This window comes from Musca autumnalis, unplaced genomic scaffold (assembly GCF_047663935.1).
Source record: "Musca autumnalis isolate F117 unplaced genomic scaffold, ASM4766393v1 scaffold_1, whole genome shotgun sequence".
NCBI classification, from domain to species: domain Eukaryota; kingdom Metazoa; phylum Arthropoda; class Insecta; order Diptera; family Muscidae; genus Musca; species Musca autumnalis.
In genome coordinates, this window is record NW_027411644.1 from 105054724 (window position 1) to 105079949 (window position 25226).

General features: G+C 36.1%; 1 protein-coding gene across 1 annotated transcript; it reads left to right on the forward strand.

Annotated features, from left to right (window-relative positions):
* The first annotated feature begins 930 nt into the window (after positions 1–930).
* On the forward strand, positions 931–25226 carry LOC141390722 (synaptic vesicle glycoprotein 2C-like). Its single transcript, XM_073963659.1, has 10 exons — positions 931–1184; positions 18501–18870; positions 18932–19110; positions 19192–19373; positions 19430–19647; positions 19704–19869; positions 24340–24457; positions 24532–24691; positions 24782–24909; positions 24969–25226. Exons 1-10 carry the CDS (start codon positions 1124–1126, stop codon positions 25016–25018), a joined length of 1632 nt encoding a protein of 543 aa, XP_073819760.1. The 5' UTR covers positions 931–1123; the 3' UTR covers positions 25019–25226.

The window sequence follows — 25226 nt, forward strand, 5'->3', positions numbered from 1 at the left end:
AGAATCCGCGAAGTCTTCAAATGTGTAAGCGGTTTTCATCAAAAGTTAGTTAAGGTGCACTGAGCATGATATTGTTTTATAAGGAGGCGATACAGTCAGTGCATTTTCTCAATTTGAACTTTTATATCTCAAAAACGGTAAAACCTACGAAAATATAATGAAGGTCAGCCTTGTGGAGAATTTTCACAGCTACAACATTTTCTTTAGGCCCATTTTCATAGGACTCGCGGTTTCCAAGCAAAAATCGTGAAAACCTAAAGAACCCTAAAAATGTGAATTTAAATCGCGATTTATTTGAAAATCCCTCCGGCGATTTTTTTAGTTTTTTGATATTTCTCATCTATGAGCATTGTAGTTTCATAATCTGCAAAAACTTCCCAGGTGTAAGCACCTTCCATTTAAATTTGGTTAAGGCACATCGTGTAAATTGTTTATATAGGTCCACGTTTTGGTATAGCCCATAGGGACGATATCCCCCGATTTTCGGTATTTTGAAGGTTTTGGCCTCATTATCACACCGAGATGGCTGAAATTTGGTATAAAACTTTCCTCCAGAAATTTGTAGGTATAAGTCCACGCCATCATATAGCCCCCATAGAACGATACCTTCCGATTTTTTCATTTTTGAAGGTTGTGGCCACATTAATCCACCGAAATGGCTAAAAAGTTCGGCCCGACCGAACTTAACGCTTTTCCTACTTGTTTCATTCAAATGGTTAAACGAGTTGCTCGGTACATTTAGGCCCCCTTCCTTTAGCGGAGAGATGCACCTAAAAATGTTGTAACAACAAAGATATTTTTTTACTACAATTAATGTGAATTATCGCCTCCACACTTTGGCTTGTGACGATGCTTCGTCAATGCGGTTGTTTGTACCGATATGCGGTAACAAAAAACAAAAGATAAAGATAAGAAAAAACAGTAGACTTTATTATAAGTAGATTAACATTCAGGGTGTGATGTTATGCAGAATTATTTTAACATTGCAGACGCGCATCTATCGATAACGTACAAAGTGTCGGAAATAGGAAAAAAGACAAGACAACTTATACAATTAAAATTAATTTGTGTCAAAAATCACATTTTTTTTGTGTACTACATCTCACATTAAACAAAAATTGTGATGACGAATGTCAACAGTAAAAACGATAAGAAAGAAGAAAAGACATCTGAAACAGATAAAGGTATGATAATGAAAAACAGAATTAAGCAAATGTTGTGAACAAATATGTTATATGCAATGATCAAAACGTGTTATGTTGGCCAGAACGAATATTGTTTACGTAACCCCTCGTTTACACATGCAAGTGGCAGTTCGAAAAATACCAATGCCCTCACACATGATGACTGGAACACATCAAGCTCACTGCCGAGAAAATTTCCTTGTCATTAATCAATGCAAGTGCTGTGAAAGTAACTTCAATTTTTCTCCGAACGTTTACTCATGCAAGTGTCAGTTCGAAAATATTGTAGTTTCGACTATTACTAGGCGTTTACACTAGACAATTTGTCCTGAAATACAACCCTGATTTACTAACACTTACATACATTTGTCGTTTGTCTCCCCACTGAGCATGATTTTTTCACATACAGTAGGGGTAACAAATTTTTGACATTTGTTGTAAAAATAATTGAAATGCGTTGAAAACAAACGAACGTGAACAATAATAAAATATATGAAAGAAAAAAATGAAATCGATGATTTTCATTTATAATTTTACAACTGTTTTTGTTGAAAAAGAAGAATGAACTACCTAATACTACTACTTTGCTTATTGTATTTGAAAAATATCTAGTTAACATAGTTTTATGCAGTTGTCATGTTATACAGGAAATTATTAAAATAAATTTTCATTCGTTGAGAAACCTTTAATAAAATTACAGGTTATGGGCACTTCCGCGATTTAAACTCGAAAATAAAGATTACACTATGCAACACTAAAAATGCAAACAACTTCTAGTATGCAAATTTTGAAAGTACATATTTAGACTACAAAAACCCTAGTAGGGTTTGTCCTGTCAGATCCAGTTCGGATTTTATAGCCTCATCTATACCGGGCTAAATCTACACTTTCTTGCATTTATCAGGCCTTTATCTCAGAAACCAATAGGAATTTGGCCTTGCTGTCTTTAGCAATATTGTAGCCCTAAACTAGTAGAACTTATCTTTTGAAAAAACTAGATAAGAAAAACTCCAACTAGGGCATCAAAATCTATAAAAGATAGAAAATTTTACATAATTGCTAAAATTCTGGTCAGTATCGGCTAAACTATTGGTAGTTGAACCAAATAAGCTTTTGCAAAAATCTTCCAAATAAAGTTCTCAACAATTCTTTAAAACATTCCGAAACTCTAAACTGCTTACTTCATGTTGTTTCAGCGGTATTTTGCATCATATCTTTTACAACACGTATATCAAACACAGTTCACACCAGCAGTTTATTCTCGCATTACGCATTTCACTACATTATTGACATTTTTATTAAGTCGTCGTTGAAAAATGTACTGAAAACAGCGGCATAGAGACATTTTACAACAATGACATGTTCTGAGGAGTTGTGTATTACATTCCAGGGAATATTTTTCCAATAGAAAATGTTCAGAAAAAATTAACGGTTTTGGAGATATGGTGCGAAATGTATAAAAACTGTGGAATTTTTTATTTTATTCTTGTCCTTATCTACAAATTTGCTTCAGAGGTCAGAAGAAGCTTCGCATTGGTTTCAGAGATATAGCCCCAAATTTCTTTAAAAACTCAATATTTAACCATGTTTAGATGGGGCCATAAAATCCGAGCTGGATCTGTCACAACAAAACCCAACTAGTGCCTCTTGTCGTTTGGGTCTGTACTTTCAAAAAATTCTCAGTTCGAATTGTTTGCACAAGATCACATTAAAAATGTTGCACAGAGAAAGGAATATGGCAACGAATATGCAATTGGAGAAACTTCGCGGAAACAAAACTTCGAAGACTGGAAGTTTGCAGTGGAAGCATATTTCTAAATGAAAGGTCTGTTGAAATCCATTCAAGGGATGGAAGATAAAGAAGACAAGAAATTAGCGAAAATTTATGAGGACAATGGCCTGGTCAGGAGATTTGGATTAATACAACAAAGTTGAAAGATTGTTGAATTGTCGAGGAATATTCAGTCACATATTTGAACAAATGTTGAGGAATATGTGAATGACATAATCAACACGGCGCACAAATTAAGGGCTGTTGGACTTAACGTGGATGAAGAGTGGATCGGATCAACGTTATTAGATGGATTACCGGATGAGTATAAATCTATGATTATGGGGATTCAAAGCTCGGGTATAAAAATAACAGCTGACGCTATAAAGTTGAATATATTGCAACTGAAATGTCTCTAGCTGGCAACAAAAAGAGAATTGGTAAAAATGTGAAAGGGCCAAAGTGCTATAACTGCAATCAATATGGCCATATAGCCGCCAAATGCCCGAAAAAACCTTTAAGAAAGTATTCTCAAAGAAAGACGATGGGAATTTTGCGATGGGAGCGTTTACGGTACGTAAACTGCAAAACAATGATTGGTACTTCAATTCTGGCGCCACAGCCCATATGTGTTCAAGTAAGGAATTTTTCAGTGATCGATATGAAGAAAAAAATTTTGAGGTAATCATAGCAAATAATTATACAATGCGTGTCGATGGAATTGGAAATGTCAACATGGTTTCATTGGTGGGAAACTCCAAGAAAGAAAACGTTATTTTTAAAGATGTTCTGCACATTCCGGATTTGTATATTAATCTACTGCCTGTTTCTAAAATTGTTGAAACGGATTCAAAGTTGTATTTGATGCAAAAGGCTCCAAATTATCAACAATTGTGGCGATGTTTTTGTTACAGGAGATTTGGATGAAGAAACGTTTTCGCATGAATTTTTCAAGTAACAAAGCAACGGTTTCTCAAGGTAAGATTGAAGAAGGCAATTTGTGGCATAAACGAATCGGTCATGTAAGCAATGAAACACTGAAGGAAATGGCATCAGGAGCTGTCATTGGAATAAATTGTGAGAAAGGTAAAGAAAAGTATATTCCTTGCTTGAAAGGGATAATATCAAGAAAACCATTCATTGACACCGGAACTAGAGTCAATGGTATATTGGATTTAATTCATACTGATCTCTGTGGTCCAATGGATACAGATTCCATTAGTAATTCTCGATATATATTAACTTTTATAGATGATTACTCGCGAAAAGTTTTTATATATTTTCTGAAACGGTAGTCTGAAGTTTCTAAAAATTTCGGCGAATTTAAAAAAAAAAATCGAAAATCAAACAGGACGAAAGATTAAAGCCTAGAGGAGCGACAGAGGAACTGAATATTGCAGTGAAACAATGAGACGCATTTTTGTTGAAAATGGTATTTCAAACTACGGTACCATATTCGCCTCAGCAAAATTACGTATCTGATAGAATGAACAGGACCATTATAGAAACAAACTAGGTATCTTTTAATTCAGTGCTTGCCCAAGAAGTTTTAGGCTGAAGCAGCAAACACTGCCGTTCATTGAATAAACTTAACACCGACGAAAATGCTCAAAGAAATTTCTCCGGAAGAAGCATGGTCAGGTAAGAAGCCCTGTTTAACGTATCTCAGAGTGTTTGGATGTAGAACCGTGATTCACATCCCTAAGCAAAAACGTAAGAAATTGGATGTAAAGGGAAAAGAAGTTATATTTTTTGGCAATTCCAGAAAGACATTTCGTTTCTTTGATCGCGGTAGAAACAGCGTTGAATTAAGTAGAGATGCCAAGTTTTTGGAAAGTCAATTCTGTGAAGATATGCCAAAAGGGGGAAATAACATCAAATGTCCCTACTAATGATGATGAAACTAATGTCCCTAATGATGATGATGCAAATTATGATACATTGCAAGGTACAAATGATCAAGTAATAGAAGAGAGACAAGGTGATCAAGAAAATTCAGAATCTGAATACTATTCAGACGAAACGGATTGTTCATCCTTTTATGATTTCGACCGGAAAACATGGTTTCGATCGGAAAACATAAATCCAAGATCATCAGATACAGGAATCGGACCGACAAATAATATAATGAGATCAACAAGACTTTCAAGACCAACAACCAGATATGGATATGCATCAAGTGAAGATGAGGAACCAAAGACTGTACAACAAGCGTTGGGAGGAAACAAAAAGCAAGAGTGGAAAAAAGCAATGGATGATGAACTAGCAGCTTTATCACAAAATAAAACTTGGTAAATTACTGCATTGTCAAATGGAAAAACACCAATAGATAGTAAATGGTGCTTTAATGCAAAACGCAACTCGAAGAGAGATATTGAGAGGTACAAAGCTAGACTTGTTGTGAAGGGATACTCTCAAAAAATATGGAATTGACTACGAAGAAAATTTCTCTCCGTTGGTGAGGTATTCCTCAATACGTCTACTTTTAAGATCGACAGTTCAGCATAATCTTGACATAGACCATGTGGATGTAGTAACAGCTTTCCTGCAAAGTCAACTGGAAGAGGAAATATATATGAAAATTCCAGAAGGTCTTGAGAAAAACAAAGGAAAAGTTTCTAAACTAAAGAAGTATTTGTATGGCCTTAAACAAGCTACATAGCCGGGGTTGGAATAAGAAATTAAATGCAACGTTGAAGAAAATCGGGATAACACCATCTAAAACCGAACCTTGTGTATATTACAAATTTAACTAGACAGTAATTACATATGTCGCAATATATGTTGATGATATTTTGATCCCTACGAATAATCCTGAATCCAAACAACATATTAAGAATTGCTTATCAAGAAATTTCAAAATTAAAGATATTGGTGAGACAAGTTACATTCTGGGCATAAGAATCACAATGTTTGAGTAGGCAATAAAAAGAAAAGAAAACCAAAAAGAAAACACCGGTATCAATTCTTTTATAATAATAAAATAAAAAATCTTTTATTTAAGAAATATTGTTTGGAAAACAATGTCTTTACCTTTTATTTACAATGGTGTTGTTTGGTGGACGAATATCAAAAGAGAAGTGAAGATTTAATATGCAAAATTGTAATTCTGTTTCTACACCATTAGATGTCAATCAAACATTAACAAAAGATATGAACTCTTCGTAAGTGGACCATGACGTACTTTATCAAGAAGCTGTCGGATGTTTGTCTTATGCTGCTCAGGTCAGTCGCCCCGATATATCATATGCAGTGGGGGTACTGGCAAGGTACAACAATGACCATTGAAAATCACACTGGGAAGCTGTCAAACAGGTAATGAGAATGTCTACTACCGAAGCCGAATACATGCCAATGGCAGCATCAAATGCGACAATCAAAGTGCAATAAGTTTGAGCCATAATAGCACATACCACGCACGATCAAAACACATTTTTTAATCGATCGGTCCCACGCCTCTCACACCAGCCCCTGCCGACCGAGGAGGCTACCTCCCCATACGTAGGGAGCGCGTACACACCAAAGTCCGTACTAAAGCGGGTTAGCATGGTTATATACTGGCTACAGAATAAACATCAGCCGGTAAAATACCAATAACATGTTAGTATTATTAATTATTATACACACAAATAAAAATAAAAGGAAGCATAACAACATGGAACAAAGAAAGTATTACAAACGCTGTTCTTGGCTATTCTACTGTACCGAAGAGGGATTTGTAGATAAGTGCCAGATGTTCAATCAGCGTATGGATGTGAAAAGTAAACTAAGCTCTAAAATCAATGTTGACAACTACTGCTCATAGGTCAGGTTCTACTAGTTCCGCAGAGGGAGATGTAGATAAGATGCTGTAAAATATTGAGCTTTTTATGTAAATTAGAAGTAGACAGCGGAATCCTATGCAAATGCATATATGGTTAGGATGGTCGTAGAGAAAATCTGATTAGACAGAAACTCGTTTTATTACAAAATAAAACGGATTAGGCCCAGAAATTTTTGCATATTTTGCATATCGTGCATATTTTGAAATATTTTTACATATTTGCATAAAATGAGCATATGCAAAACCATATGCAAAAATATATACAAGGATTTGTGGTCTAAAAATCCCACCGAAATGGCTGAAATGTGGCATTAAGTCTTCGTTGGGAGTATAAAACGTTCCACCTGAAATTTGTCAGTATAGGTCCACGTCTTCATATAGCCACCATAGAACGGTACCTCCCGATTTTCGGTATTTTGAAAGTTGTAGTCTCAATACCCACGGAAATGACTGGAATTTGGTATTTAGTCTTCGTTGGGGTATAAATCTTTCCACCTGAAATTTCTCGGTATAGGTTCACGTCTTCATATAGCTCCCATAGAACGGTATCTCAGGATTTCTGGTATTTTGAAGGTTGTGGCCTCAATATCCCCCCGAAATGGCTGAAATTTGGTATTAAGTCTTCCTTAGGGGTATAAAACTTTTCACCTGAAATTTGTCGGTTTAGGTTCAGGCCTTCATATAGGTATATAGGTATAGGCCTTCATTTTCGGTATTTTTAAGGTTGAGGCTGTGGTTGTACATTTCTCTATTTTATTGACTTGTCTGAAAAGAATTTTAAACAGAAAAATTTTACGTACAACCATTTTTGGACCTATTATTGAAATATTTGTTGCATAAGAAAATATGTAAAATGCATAAATTTTGCATATGCAAATATTTATGCATTTTGCATAATTTTGCGTATGTCATATGTTTCGATTGCAATTTAATCAGAATCCAAAAATAGGCCCGGTCCCAAAATTTGAAATGAATCGGACCAAAAATAGGGGTTGCATAAAATTACGCTGTCTAATTATAAGGTCGTTTACATCCCAAAGCGATAATGCACAACAAGGATTATGTATTTTAAACACAGAACTAGGTTTACATACGTAGTAATGAATTTTTTCTTGTATTTAATTAGTTATTTAATGAAATAGTGTTACATAAACTGTTATAAATTACACAGAGAGATCTAATTGGGTTATTCAATTCGTAATTAGTTCTTGCAAAGGATAATTTAGCGGTTCAAAATTACGTGTTCTGCGAGAAGGAACATTATAATTTATATCGGCAATGAGAAATGGGGAATCAATTAGACCACGTAGTAGTTTACTGATTTATAATGCTCTTAGCACGAAACGTCTTTTTTCAAGCGTTGGAAGATCAATTAACAATAAACAACTCTCGTACGGCGGAAGAGGTTCAGACGAGTTCCAATTCAGACCTCGTAATGCAAAAATTAGAAATTGAGTTTGTACTGATTCAATTTTATCGGAATAGCATTTGTAGAACTCTCTCCATAAAATGCAACCATATTCCAAAACTGGGCGAACTAAACTGACAAATAACCATTTGGTGACATAAGGATCATCAAACTCTTTAGATCATCGCTTTATGAAACCTAGTACAGATTTAGCTTTGTTAACGCAAGAGTCAATGTGTAAATGAAATCGTAGCTTAGGATCTAATGTAACACCAACATCAACGAACGATTCGACGCTGTCAAGTTTATAAGACCCAATAAAATAGTTAGATAGTATTGGCTGCGATCTAAAAAAATGCAATTTTTTGAATTTTTTTTAGATTAAGGGGCATACCATTTGCATTACACCAATTTACGAGGGAGTGTAAATCATACTGTAAGTAGGTTGATTCATTAATCGAGCTTGTATGAAGGAAGAGCTTCACGTCATCAGCATACATTAATATTTTGGAGAATCTAATAACATCGGGAAGATCATTAAGATAAAGTACAAAGAGTAAAGGGCCCAAATGACTACCCTGAGATACTCCAGATGAAACAATACTATTCTTTGACACGGAATCATTAAATAGTACTTTTTGTGTACGGTTTTTTAAGTAGGAGGATATCCAGCTTAAAAGAGGTGTTGGGAAACCCATTAAATCTAATTTATAAAGCAAGAGCTTATGTACTGCTGTGTCAAAAGCTTTGCTAAAATCCGTATAAATAACATCAGCCCTTTTGAATATGACAAACAAGTTCTAATAGATTAGACGTTTTAGATCTGCCTTTCATGAAATCGTGTTGAAACGGTGCAATTATACTTTTTAGAAAATGTCGCGAAACCAGTATTGCTGTGATCTGATGGGATTAGGAGTTCAATCTAGTGGGGGTGTTGAAAAAGAAGAATGAACTACCTAATACTACTACTTTGCTTATTATATTAAAAAAAAAATCTAGTTAACATAGTTTTATGTAGTAGTCATGTAATCCAGTAAATTATTAAAATAAATTTTCATTCGTTGAGAAACCTGTACGCCTACGTCACATAGGCAAGTTTTGGGTTTTTGACATTTAATACATGAACTCAACTGTCATGTCATGCAAGTTACTTGCATGTATAATCATGGGGTTAGCCAGCTCAATACGAACTGAGGTAGCACGTAGTGGTGCAGGAAATAATAATATTTGAAATGGTGCCTTGGTGTGAAAAAAATCAATTTGGAATTATCAAAATAATCAACCTAAGGTCACCGTATTTTATTAGCAGAATGATTGAGATATCCTCCTGGTTTTGATTACCCCGTGAACACAATCGCTTCAATATATTATGAGATTTAACGGGAATGCAGCATATGGCAGAAACCTACTCTACCCAACTTCCCATCAGTTGTCTTCTATTAAAATTGTCGCAAATCTTTACCTAAGTATCATGTTAATTCCACGGTGTGATTAGGAGCGTCTTATCGAAAAGATCGCAGCATACAGCAACTAGCACAAAATAAAGAATGAACAGGAAACTCGAAATCGGCATGTAGGATTATAGGGCTGTCGTCAAAAACATAATATGTGTCGATCTACATCTCTTAGGTCTTCACCAGAACTTGCCGCAATGTAAAGATCTGCTCGCTGATGTATTTGTCAGGTCATAAGCCACATTGGTAAAATTTTATTGATCATAGGCTTTAGTCGTTCACATAGTGTGCCGGATACGATTTTATATGCGATTTTATGCCTGATACATATACCTTATAAGCATGTAGCTCCCGGTCTTCTTCTCGTCTGATAAACCGTCAGTCTCATTTTTCTTCTTCGGGGCAGTATGTATAATTAACGGTATAAGTTGTGGTAAAGACCACAGCATCTGCCTATAGTAAAACCCTGGACTTATTCCAACTTTTGTGAAGGATATATGTAAGAAACGTCCTTAAAATTAAGACCATTCCCAAGGCCATATCAGGGCAAGTGTTGGCTTCCGCTAGAAGAACAGTTGTACTGTTATAGTTATGATCACAAGGACTATCCGCTGTGAAAACACAATAATGTTGAACTTATGCGGAGGAGGTATCTGAAAGAATGGACTGACATAGTCTATCATGGAACTGGACCGACCTTTAGGTAGTTATCGTGTACACCAGCCGTTTTAGTTGGTCACCGTAGGATTTATTAGAGTTTTTGGACCATTAAGTCAGGAATTATGGACATGTCCGCGAAAAACATTATATCGCCGTAAGCAGGACCATAAGATTACCATCGGTAAAAATTTCAAAACTTAAGCAAAAAATTTGAACTAAGACCCGCAGGTCGGAGAGGTTCTTTCCTATTTTAACCGCTGATCTTGTGTCAGCCAATGTCATCCTGCATAGTCGAATTAGTTTTGCAGGGATGCCAAACTCAGACATGGCTTGAAACACCTTTGCTCTAATTGGGCTGTCGAACGCAGCCTTATAGTCGACGAATAGGTGGTATGTGTCGATTTGTCTTTCGTGGGTCTTCTCCAATATTTGGCTCACTGTGAAGATTTGGTCAATTGTCGACTTACCAGGTCTAAAACCGCATTGGTATGACCCGATTATTTCATTGACCATGGGTTTTAACCGTTCACACAGTATGCTCGACAACACTTTATATGCGATGGGAAGGAGACTTATACCTCGGTAATTTGCACAAACCGTTTTGTCTCCTTTCTTATGTACGGGACATAGTAGGCTGAGGTTCCAATCGTTGGGTATGCTTTCTTCCTGCTAAATTTCGCAAATTAGCTGATGCATACTCCTTACCAGCATTTCGCCACCGGTCTTAAACAATTCGGCGGGAAGTCCATCAGCTCCTGCTGCCTTATTGTTTTTCAGCCGATTAATGGCTGTCGTAACCTCGCTTTGGCTAGGTGGTAGACTTTTAACATTGTCATTTACGATTGGTTCTGGAGTATCTTCATCGCCATCCATATTCGATACCAAAAGCTTCATAAAGTGCTCCTTCCAGATCCTCAGTACGCTATCTGTATCAGTTACCAGATTCCCTTGGTCATCTTTGCAGGAGAATGTGCCTGCACCATATCCTTCAGTCTGGTGTTTTACACTCTGGTAAAATTTTCGGACTTCATTCTGACTCCTGAACATCTCGAGTTTCTCACGCTCACGTTTTTCTTGCTCCTTCTTTTTTCTTCTGAAAATACGTGTTGCTACTGAATGCAGTGTTGCTCTATATGCCGCGTTCTTTACTTCTGTAGCTTTACGACACTCCTGATCGTACCATAAATTTTTAGGTGGAGGTTTTTGGTACCCAAGTATGGTTTTTGCGGCAGTCTGAAGGGAGTGGGCTATTCTTTGCCAACGTGCTTCTACATTATCGGGACAAGGAGTGCTGTTTTCCAGCATGCGAGTCAGTTGAGCGGAGTAGGCTTGTGCTGTCTGTTGTGTTTGCAGCTTCTCGACATCCAGCTTCCGTCCTGTGTTAGATCGCACTTTTGCCGCAACATTAAGACGAGTGGGTACCTTGGCTGCCACAAGGAAATGGTCCGAATCGATGTTCGCACCTCGAATCGATCGGACATCTAACACACTGGACGAGTGTCTTCCATCTACCACAACATGATCAATCTGATTTTTTGTTTTCCCATCCGGGGATATCCACGTAGCTTGTGTATGTCGAGTTGTGGGAATCTGGTGCTGCTCCCTACCATGTTCTTTGCCGCTGCAAAATCAATCAGCCTCATTCCGTTGTCGGATGTTACCTCATGAAGACTGAATTTGCCGACCGTGGGACCGAATATATTTTCCCTTCCAATTTTAGCATTAAAATCTCCTAGAACAACCTTAATGTCGTGGCCAGGGCAGCGGTCATATACTCTCTCTAGGCGCTCGTAGAATATATCCTTGGTCGGTTCGTCTTTCTCTTCGTCGCCTCAATAAATATATTCTTTCTCATGATGGAATATCTCAAATAAAACGCTTGCATTTAAATTATAAATGGTGGCAAAATTAAACGGCAAGCGTTTTATTTGAGAGATTCCATCAAGATAAAGAATATACATATTTATTGAGGCTAAGCGACAAATTATTTCCTAGTTTTAAGTGCATTTCTAAAGAAAATACAGAAACTTAATTTTTTTTAAATTATATTTTACTAGGGGACCCGGCGAACTTCGTCTCGCAGTTTGTTAGGTACAGAACTTTATGGCTTTGGTTCAAACCTATAATACTATTATTGCTATCACCTTGTTCAATGGCAAATATTTCTTTGTTTTGAACTGTTTAGGACGATCTTTGAAGCAGATGCACATTAGACACTTGTACTTTCGACAATTGTCAGTTTGACGAAGAGAGAAGGTACTGAGAGGCAAAGTGTTTCTATTTTCCTCGACTCTCTCTTCTATAAACTGACAATAGCCGCGAAAAAATTAGGTAACTCTAAATCAGGACTAAGATATAATTTTTAAGCAAATAACACGTTTTGCGATGTAAATAAAAATATTTGGTAGCGCAGTTGAAGCAAAATAATATCATAACGCCCTACTCGTTTCATAATCGATGGTTTTCTGCAATTCTTGTTTCCACCACTGAACATGATATTTCACTCAAGCAATTGAATATGAATTTGAATTTAATGCTGAATATAGTGCTTATTTAAATTTGCGTTTTAATCAATTAACCCATTTTAACCTATTTACCCATTTTGATCCGATCGTTATCAGGTTACCACCTTCGTCTGTTTTTTACCCTCCACCATAGTATGGAGGGTATATTTAGTTTGTTTTTCTGTTTGTAACACATCGAACTAATCATTTGCACATATATTCTTGATCAGGATAAAATTCTAAGACAATCTAGCCATGATCGTCTGTCTGTTTGTCCGTCTGTTGTAATCACTCTAGCGTTCGCAATAATAGTGCTTGAGCGCTATATTTTTGCATCCGAGCGTCTTTTTTTCCAAAGGCAGGTCAAGTTCGAAGATGGGTTATATCGGAACACTTTTTGGTATAGCCCCCATATAACGCTACCTCCCGATTTTCGGTATTTTGGGGATTTTAGCTAAAATTTTTGATCGAACTACCTGTAATTTGACCGTTGAGGTTTCTAGTAATCACAAAATATCTCCACCAAAAACTGTCAACATAGGTCCATGTTTAGGTATAGCCCCCTATTTAACTGTACCTCCCGATTTTCACTTTGACATAGCACCATATAAGGTTCCTTACCGATTGAATACATTTTTTATGTTTTTTACCTTATTTAGGTATCAGAGGTCACAAAATCTAAAATTGTGGACAGGAAAGAATATAATTATTCCGTTTTAGTTCAGAATATTTTATGGTGGAGGGTATGAAAAGTTCGGCCCGGCCGAACTTAACGCTTTTTTACTTATTTTTTCTGACTTCTCTATTTAATGTGATCTCCCGAATTCTACTTGCACTGCAATGGCTCTGGTAACGTGGACAGAGCTATTCTATTAGTTGCCGTTCTTTGTGTGTTTCGGATGCTTGAAGTCTTGTCACACTAACACGTGACTGTTGTCGATTACTTGGTCACCCTATATTTAATTTCGACGTAAATAACATAGTCAAATTAATATCATAAACTAATTAACGATTAATAAGTAGTTACCTACTTATGACGCCGATAGAGAATATTTGTCAGATAATTCGACCCAAAAAACTCCAGTACCTCCGATTTCTTGTTTTTTTTTCCAATTTTGAATAGCATCCTTTTTTCGAATGACATACATACAGTGTACCAACAGTACCAATGTACATATGTATGTTTGTATGTATGTATTTGGCCGTTTGTAATTGCCTTCCAGCTCTGCGGTAACTAAATTGATTGAATTCATACTCCTTTTACAGTGGGGGCATCATTTTTTTTGTATCATGACAGAATCTAAACAGTATCAAAATATATCTGGTACAGCTTAAATATTATACCGCATACATCGGAAGTTTATCTTTCGAAGATGTTTTTACCTACGGTATACATATATGCCACAACTTCACTTCCAATGAAATTACCTCGGAGCTCTTGATGTTTCAATTAACCCACCAATTTTGTGGATTTGTACCTTTTTCCTCAAAACTGTGGAAACCACTTTTGGCATTATGATCTCAGTCTTTTCAATCGGTATCTGACCGAAACCACCACTAATCTTTACAAACTCTAAACTAAGCCCTTTTAACCATTTTTCGCTGTTAATTTCCTAAAAAGACGCTTGAAAATAAATGAAGATCGATTTGATTGTGAATAAAAAATTCTATACAACTTTCAAAAATTGACAAAACAGAGGCGTACAATGGACCCTCACAGTAGGTGCAAATGCAATTTTCGCCAAAAACTGTCCAAATAAGTGCCAAGATTTACTCCAAACACGAAGCTCGATAGAAATTTGTGGAAAAATTGACTGAGACCATTCCGAATTGGTGCGAATTGTCAAAATCTGTTCAGCCGTTCTTTAGTTATAAGCGTAGTAACTAACATCATCCTTTTTTATATATATAGATTTGGAAACTTAAATACATTTTTATTTATTTTTTTTAATAACTGAAGTGATTGAACAAAAATTTGGATGAGGCACTTAGCACGCCATTTACAATACATTCTGAACACTACTCGTGATTCAAAGAATTTGCTGGTGAAATAATAAACAAAGGCTGACTTCCGAAACGTCAGTTGCTTTGTATTCGTGCATGCACCTAGGGGTTCTTAAATCGAGTTCCCCAATACTGCAATTTAATAAAACTACTCTAGGATGGAACTCGATCTAAGAACCCCTAGTTTTCTTCACGAATACAAAGCAACTGACGTTTCGGAAGTCACCCAAACACATAATGCCCATATAATATAAAAAAATATACATTTTATGTCCCAATTTACATTAGGCGAGTTTACTTGCGGCAATTGTCAGTTTGATGGAGAGAGAGGTGAGGTATATGGTAACCCTTTGCCTCTCAACACCCTCTCTCACCTACAAACTGACAATTGCCGCAAGTAAACTCGCCTAATGTAAATTGGGACTAAGTTTCATTTTTATTAAAATTTGGTCTCAAAAGATATAATAAAATGAGTTTTGTTATTATGAAAAAAACACGATTTTTAGGTTATAAAATTCTATTGTTTATGCTGTCAAAAACGTTGTTTTTTTGGCAAGGTTTAAGATGTTTCTGACGTATGTAATATCCGACAGAAATGTATATCATATACGTCATACGACCATCCATAAATATACATAAGTCCTCGGATATTTAGAATTAAAAATAACCCATATCGGACCCCGTTCGGTATAGTCGCCATATAAATGATCCGCCCCGTTTTCAGTATTTTGAAGTTTTTTAATCATATAGGTCCACGTTATGGAATATCTAAAATTTTAAATTCACAGAAAATTTCCATTGTTTCTGTTATTGCAAGATTTTCAGTATTTCGAAGATCTTAACGTAATTTTTAGAATATCAGCTGTAATACAGATTTTGAGATTCCTTTTGGTTGGAGAACCTCCATGCAGAAAGTAGTTAAATATATCCACGTTTTAATGCAATCCCTACATAACTCTATTCGCGAGTAGGACGAATTGATTTATACAAGAGTTTAATGTGTTGGAGGGTATAGTTCGACCCAAACATAACGCCTTTTTTTCTTTATTTAAATTTAATATCGGGATACCTAAACGACTTCTATGTATTAAATACCTTCAAAAAGAAGAATGACTCGAAACCGTCAGTGCAGATTGGACTTCTATATCTAACTATTGTGTCGATAACCCAAGAATATAAAGTTTTTTTATGTCATTAAAACGCCAAATTTACTTTTTTTCCAGACAGCCTTTGGAAGATTGGTGTTTGAAAAATCATTCCGGAGTCTTTTAAGAGTCCTTTTGCTGACCAAAAACTGATTAACTCACTAGTACGATCAGAAAGGGACTCGAAAGTGAGTCCCTCTAATGATTAAAAATAGTTGAAGTTAAAATACAATAACAAAATGTATAGCAATCGAAATTAAATCATTGAGGCCTGTAAAATGTGACTATTTTTTAGTTACTTATTGTCACATTTTGATCATCTGAAGATTGAGAAAATTCTTATTCAAAAAAGGATCATGCAGTTGTTAGAAAAGTGATTAGAATTATGTGTCTTCTGATCAGACTTTGAATAGATAGGTGATTAAACACTGATTGTTTTTTTGGTTATATATAATTCTCATATACACTTTCTACAAAACTTTGATATAAATGGTACGTATAGTATTAGGAGTATTGACAAATACAACATATGTCCACGTTTTGCCAAGTGAAATGAAGAAAGGGAATAAAGAAACAGTATACTAAACACCGCAAAATAAAGGGACAATTAAAAATCATAACAAAGCAGAATGAAAACAAAACAAATACAAGAAAAAAAGACAAATGAAAGAAACAGAACGAAGAATAGAAAAGAAAATTCTTTTAATTTTTTCTTGATATTTTCTTCTTCGTCTGATAAAAAGACTGATAAATGACTCGCTAAAGACTTACAAACGATTATAAACATGACTCAAAAAAAAAACTCGAACAAGAGTCACAAATTAATCAACAAATCACCAATAAATGATTTAAATACGACTGGAAAAGGACTTTATATATCATAGGAAAAAGGTCAAAAATGACTCCAAACCAAGGTTACGTTTTTCTTTCGACAAGAGAATTTTTCATGATCAGAAAATGCGCTTATACTCCAGCTTTCTAATTCGCCATCGGATCAAAAACGACTCGAATTTGATTACAAATTTCAAAAAAAATGCTGGCTGGGTTACCGGAAGTGCCCCCACCCCCTGCGTACGTCCCTTCTATGAAGTCTATATATTCTATATATTTTGGTATAGCCGCCATAAAACGGTAACTTCGGATTTTAGGTATTTCGAGGATTTAGCTGCAACTTTTAACCGAACTAGTTGTAATTTGACGTCCATGTCTTGGTATAGTTCCATATATCGGTACATATGTATGCGGTATTTGGTTGGTTTTTCTATACATTTTTTGACTGCACTCCATGTAATTTGGCATTTAAGGGTCCCTGCTGTCAAGAAACTTCTCCGCCAAAAGTTGTTTATATAGGGGCATGTTTTGGTATAGCCCTCATATAACGGTACCTCTTATTTTCAGTATCTTTGGGTTTTAGCAACATTTTTTGACCGAACTCCACCAATAATTGTTAAAATAGTTCCATGTTTTGGTATAGCCCCATATAACGGTACCTACCTATTTTCGGTGTTTTGGCAAAATGGTTTGACCGAACTACCAGTAATTTGACGTTTGAGATTCCCAGAGGTGACAAATCATCTCCACCAGAAATTTTCAACATGAGTTTTAGCTACAATTTTTACCCAACTACCTGTAATTTGACATTTGGGGTTCTATGTGATCACAACTATTCTCCATATCTGTATTAGACATCTGAGGTTCTATGTGGTCACAAAACTATCTGTAATTTGACATCTAGAACCTCAGATATTTCAAAAATATTTCACCAACAATTGTCTATATAGGTTCATGTTTTGGTATAGCCTCCATATAACAGTACCTCTTATTTGCGGTATTTTTAGGGGTTTAGCTACATTTTTTTACTGAACTACCTGTAATTTGAAATTTTGAGTTCTCTGCAGTCCTGACTTTCGGTATTATGAGAATTATTGTTTACCGAACTACCTTTAATTTGACACTTGAGGTTCTTAGAGTCCACAACTTTTCTCTAGCATAAAATTGTCAACATAGGTCCATATTTTGGTATAGCCCCCATATAATGATAGACCCCAATTTTCGGTATTTTGAGAATTTTAGCTACAGTTTTGAACCGAAGTAGCTGTAATTTGACATGTGAGGCTCCTAGAGGTCATAAAAGTTTTCTACCAAAATTTGTCAACCGAGGTAGGTCCATGTTTTGGTACAGTTCCCATTTAACGGTGCCTCCCGACTTTCGTTGATTTCAGTATTTTTGCTACATTTTTTACAGAACTGTCTGTAATTTGACAGTTGAGATTTCCAATGATCACAAAATGTCTTCACCAACAAATGTTCAACATAGGTTCCTACTTCGATATAGACCCCCATATATAGGTGTCGCCCGATTGAATACATTTTTAGGTACATTTTCTGACCTAACTTAGGCATTGGATGCCCGTGATAATAAAATATATCCACCTGAAGTTGTGGACAGGAAGGGAAACTAATTATATACATTTATATTTCATGGTGGAGGGTATACCCGATCTTAACGCTTTTTTGTTTACTTTTTTACTTTCGTTTTAATTTCAGATGACAATGAACCGGCAGATTTTGAAAAGGCTCTAGCGGCAACTGGCTTTGGATGTTTTAATTTCTTATTAATATTAGCTGCAATTCCAGCAAAATTGTCCATAGTATTCTCCACGACAACCATGGCCTATATATTACCCATTGCTGAATGCGATCTCAAATTGACGTTGTTCAATAAAGGTGTCCTGAATGCCGTCACTTTTGCTGGTATGATTTCATCGGCCATTGTTTGGGGTTATATGGCCGATACACAGGGAAGAAAAAAAATTTTAGCCTTTGGCTTATTGGCAGATGCTGTGTGTGTCGTGTGTAGTTCGTTAAGTCAAAATTTCGGAATGTTGGTGACATTTAAATTTTTGGGTGGATTGATGTAAGATTGGACCTCATTTTCTAATTCTGCTTCTGTAATGTGCAACTGATAATTATTCCAGAGTTAATGGACCAAGTGCGGTGCTGATCACATATTTAACAGAATTACATGCTGCCCGACATCGTCCTAGAGTTTTGATGATTCTGGGTATTATTACATCATTTGGAACGTTAATGTTGCCGCTTATGGCATGGCTGATATTGCCGAAAGATTGGGAATTTGCCATACGGGGATTTAATGGTGAGTTGTGGAATAACATTAAAAGAAACATAGAATGAATGAATTTTCAATACATAGTCTGAAATTTATTGGTTTTTGCAGTACACACCTGGCAGATATTTCTATTATTCTGTGGCTTACCCAGTTTCATGAGTGGCGTTATACTTCTGTTTCTTCCCGAAAGTCCCAAATTCTTAATGTCTCAAGGACATAATCGCCAAGCAATGAAATCTTTTCAAATGATGTATGCCATGAATACTCGAAAGCCTAAGGATACATTTCCGGTTTGTATAAAAAATTTCATAATTATTATTCATTCAAAATCATTGTCTATTTATAGATTAAACGCCTAATCGAAGAGATACCCTCCAGGGATATAAACACTACTAAAGTCGTCTTTACTATTGAAAAAACGAGCGAAGAAAATTCAAAACGGCTTCATCGTTCTTTGTCGCAAAGTTTACGTGACGGTTGGCAACAAACAAAGCCAATGTTCGGCAAACCACTGTTAACACGATCTCTGCATGTTTATTGTATGCAGTTTTCAATATTAATGGGGTAAATTTATAATAGAATCTTTTGCATGTTATTACAATTGTGTTATTTATTTGCAGATACAATACCATACGTTTATGGTTACCACAACTGTTCGCTTCTATATCCGAATATGAACAAGAATATGCAAACACAGACGAATCAACAAATCTATGTGCAATTTTGGACTACAGTGTTAATAAGACAGCTTCAATAGTTACCAACTATGAAAAAGATTGTGCTGAAGTAAGTAAATTATTGTGAAATTATGTGGACAATGTTGGATTTTAAGTAGGACAGAATTATTATTGATAACGCAATTGATTGCTCAAAATATTTGAATCGCCTGTTCCATTAAGACTTTTGTACAGTTCAAGTGTAGCCCAGTCTTATATCTGCCATGAAGGAGTCATTTTTGTAGGTGACAAAATTAGTTTTAGAAAATTCCAACGTAAAGTTGTATGCGTTTGGTACCTTCCCCATCATATAAACAGTGGCCAAAATATTCGAGAGACTGACCCAATAAACACAGCCGGCAGGCTTTTTGGAGCTTTTGGGTCATTACCACGGGAAGTATGGACTTGCCACCGACAAAAATGCGCCGTAGTAACAGGACCCGCAAGAAGAACTTTTTGGAAAAAATTTCAAAACTATCCGAGATGAGCTGTTAAACTGCACTTTTCTCAAATTTTATGTGAGACCGATATAGTCCATATTCCAACCGAGTACATGAAATAATACGATGTGTAAAGTTTGAACCAATCAGAAACACCCTGCTACAGTTATCTTGCGGATTTGTCATTTTATTTGGTGCTGTCAAGGTTTCTTGGAGCTTTTAGGCCATTATCTCAGGAACTAGCCTCCGAAAAAAATTTTACCATCGTGAAAGAGTCTGCAGGGACAATATGCTGAAAGAGATTTCAAAACTATCCGACAGGAGATCTAAAGGGAAGAACTGGGGTATTTCAGAAAATAGAAAAACCAGCAGACCCCGGTCCGCGTTGCTGGCCCGTCGTAGTGAGATTTAATGACAACTTTGTAAGGTATTTATGCTTGACAATTCAAAAATTGGTATTTTCTACCTCACTTCTTCAGAAATTGGATAATGGGGAAATTGTTTAAATATTTGCTCTAGCCAGATCTGAGCTGGGCTAAGGTTGTTTGAGAGGACCTGGAGAGCTGATGTTCGCTGTCGAAAATTTTCGAAAAGTGTTGTTTTAGGACAATGTTTTAGCTGTACACATTGACAATTCATTTACCGATCTGGAGAGCAGATGTTTCAGACCTGTCGCTATTGACCATCTGTTGAAGTCAGGTCTTGGTTGTCAGGACGGAAGATTATTATGTCTTTTCGGATATGTCGTGGAGGTGGATCCCTCATCAAAGTGACCAACTATATTGGAGGCTAGGAGTAACTGCCACGGATGAAACACATTTGCTCTGTTCCAGAATGTGACCTGCAAGAATCTACTATTTTTATACCCTCCACCATAATACGGAGGGTATAATTAATTTTGTCATTCCCTTTGTAACACATCGAAATATTCATTGGAAACCCTATAAAGTACATATATTCTTGATCAGCATAAAATTCTAAGTTGAAACAGCCAAGTCCATCTGGCCGTCCGTCCGTCATTTCGTATGTCGAAATCAAGAAATAGCTCTCAATTTTTTAAGATATAGCTATATAATTTTGTATGGAAGTTTCTTTTACTCCTAGGATGTTTGGGATTTAAAATGTGCTATATCGGTCCACGTTTTTATATAGCTCCCATAGAATGGTACCTCCCGAGTTGGGGGTATAAAACGTTCCACCTGAAATTTGTTGGTATAGGTCCACGTCTTCTTATAGTCCCCATAGAACGGTACCCCCGATTTTCGGTATTTTGAAGGTTTTAGCCTCAAAATCCTACCGAAATGGCTGAAATTTTATACTTAGACTTCTTTGCGAGTATAAAACTTTCCAGCTGAAATTTTCGGTATAGCGTCACGTCTTCATATAGTCTCCACAGAAAGGTACCTTCCGATTTTCGGTGTTTTCGAGTATTTAGCCTCAATATCTCACCGGAATGGTTGAAATTTTTAATTTAGACTTCGTTGATGGTATAAAACTTTCCACCTGAAATTTGACGGTATAGGTCCACGTCTTCATATAGCCCCCATAGAATGGTACTTCCCGATTTTTTGGTATTTTGAAGGTTGTGACCTCAATATACCACTGAAATGACTGAAATTCTGTAATAAGTCTTCATTTCGGGTATAAAACATTGCACCTGAAATTTGTCGAAGTTTTAGCCAGGTGTACAAAGCATTATAACAGGTACAAACAATTCTTTGTAAGGGTACCACCCAATTTAAAATTTTTTTGGAGATTTGAGTCACATTATCCTACCGACTTGTTTTTTGGTTGGAATTTTTTGTTCCATGAAGGTAGAAAACTTACACACAAAAAACTATACATAGGTTTTAAGGACCGGTATTGACCTCCATACACAAAATTATCAGTATAAAGTTATTATCACCAGTTAAGATATTATTCTCCTCCAAAGAATTATACTTAACGTAGCGATAGAGCTTAGTGGTTATTAATTGTTCATATTTACTTCAATTCTATGGTGGTGGAGGGTATAAAAATATGTTAGAAGACTCCTGCAGCTTATGGAACAAAGCAATGATGTTTTTATACCCTCAGCATTTATGCTAACGAGGGTATATATACTCGTACATTTTCATACGGGCAAAATGTGCCTCATCGAAATAATGGTTTTAGACCCCAAGTATGTTTCGAAGAAATGTGTTTCAGACAATTTGGAGTTGATTTAGCCATGTTCGTCCGTCTGTCAGTCTGGCTGGAGCGCACGATAACTCTCGAACGGATCAACCGATTCGGTACAAAATTTGGCTTTCGTAATATTTTGTCCAAACTTAGTTTAAGTTCGAATATGGGTTATATCGGTCCACTCCTTCCCGTACCTCCCCCACAAAAGTTCGAAAATGTTCAGAAAATTTGTGCGCACGATAACTCCTGAAGGGAGTAACCAAGTTGGTTTATACTTTGCAAATCGTGAAATTTCTTCCAGACTTAGATGAGGTTTCAATATGGACTCAATCGGTGCATTCCTTCGGGTACCTCCCACACAAAATTTCGGAAAAGTTCAGTTTAGGACCTGCTCTCGAATCGCTTTGATTTTTGTTGCAGCCACTTGTATTCAATGCCCCCAAACGATCGTACAAGTTTCATCTGCGGCAAGTCCACACTTCCTGAGAAGATAGCCTGAAAGATGCAAAAAAACCCCTATGACACCGTGAATAGTGGTTGGAGCACACGATAACTCTCGAACGGATCAACCGAGTTGGTCCAAAATTTGGCTTTCGTAATATTTTGTCCAAACTAAGTTTAAGTTCAAAGATGGGTTACATCGGTCCACTCCTTCCGGTACCTCTCCCACAAAAGTTCAAAAATGTTCGGAAAAATTGTGCGCACAATAACTCTTGATGGTAGCGACCGATGTGGTCCATACTTTACACATCCTAATATATCTACCAGATATAGAACAAGTTCGAATATGGTCTATATTTGTCCACTCCTTCGGGTACCTCCTACACAAAATTTTGGATAAATTCGATTTAAGACCTGCTCTCGAATCACTTTGATTTTTATTGAAGCAACTTGCATTCGCTGCTTCAATTACGACAGTAAAAGTTTTTACAGGGGCAAGTCCATACTTCTTGAGAAAACAGCCCGAAAGTCGGAAAAACCCCCTATGGCACCATATGTAGTGGCTGGAGAGCTCGAACCGAATACTGCATTCGTCCACACTTTGGATATCGTAATATTTCTTCGAATATTAGATGAAATTCGAAAGTGGTGCTTATAGGTCCACTCATATCTCATAGACGTAGCAACCGATTTGGTCCAAACTTTGGATCTCTAAATATTATCGAAACTTAGTGTATATTCTAATTTGGGCCCTATCTGTCCAATCCTTGGGCTACCACCCCCACAAATGTTCAACATTTTTGTGTGGTTAAGGGTCTGTACGAGGATCCTTTGGACATTTTTACCGAACATTTTCCTAGTGGTCCTATTTACAGCGATATTATGTTTTTCGTAGGCTATTATGATAAAAAGCCCTATCTATCGATAGACCGCAAATTTTTGAGCTTTAATCCTATCCATATTTTTGTTGGTTCATACGCCCAAAACCCGCCTAAATACATAAGTTTTTTTGGGAAAAGTGTATTTCTATCCACACAGGCTGAGGGTATATCTCTGTCGGCAAAGCCGACTGATACTTTTTAACTTGTTCTAATAGCGTTTTCGTCTCCATAGGTAAATGAGTCACGCTCGACATCAGCACACTTCCAGTAGCAATTCGTGGAAAAGTGTGATATTACCAGGCAATAAACTCGAACACAAAACCTTATGTAAGCAATATGGTCAGGCAAACTTTTGCAACACAAAAGTATTACCTTGTGTTTAGGTCCTTTTTAAAACATTGCAAGTCTTTTGTGTTTTCAAGTTTCTAGTAACATGTTCTAAGTTAGAAATACTTAAAAAATTATCTTTAATTTGACTCACATGTAATTGATACGTTACTTGTTTAGTCACATCGGATAGATGAAAGAGACGAAATAATCCTTTTACCGGTCCAGTTTACCACAACTCACTCAACTTTAAATGGTTTAACATTTTTAAATTGTCTATCTTTGTAGCATCAAAATGTTTCAGTTGATATGTACATGAACAACATGATTGTATCTATTTCCGGAATTGTAGGATACTGCTTTGCTGGCATGATTGTACGTGCTGTGGGTACTAAACGTTTACTAAGTAAATAACATCGAGAAACAAACTATTTTGGAACATAGAACAAGAACATTGTTGTAATTCTTTTCATGTTTCAGCATTTGGCTTACTAATCTCCGGAGGATTGGGTTTGAGTTTGTATTGGTCCAGTAATGGTTTGACTACATTAATCATATCCTCATTGTTTATAACATTGTGCGGTATATCGACATCGTCTCTATTGGGAATAGTTGTCGGTTTATTTCCGACTACAATGAGGTAAGGAAATCTATTATGGTTTATGTGTTTGTAAAATGTTAAACAATTATGGGGGCGGTTTGCTGTTTTTGTGATTTTCCTCCTTTACAGAACCATGATTGTTTCATTGTCGATGATGTTTGGACGCTTGGGTGCACTATCGGGTAATTTAATGTTTCCGGTATTGGTGGAAATTGGTTGTATACCACCATTCGCAATGGTTGGATCTGTGTTGATATGTAAGTGTATGTATTTTGAAATTTTGATGTTAATGTAACCTGTTTTTATTTGTTTATAGTTGCTGCTGTTTTATCATTTATTCTTCCCAAAAAGTCGACATTTACTTAATTATCTCATAACCACAATGTGATTTTTAATATTTGGTTAAGTAAAAATATATTTTATCAATATATTATTTAGACAAATACACATATGATTTACACACATATCTTTTTATACCCTCCACCATAGTAAGTTTGTTTTTCCGTATGTGACGATTTGAAATAATAATTTGTGACCCTATAAAATACATACATATCAGGAAAAATGCCTAAAA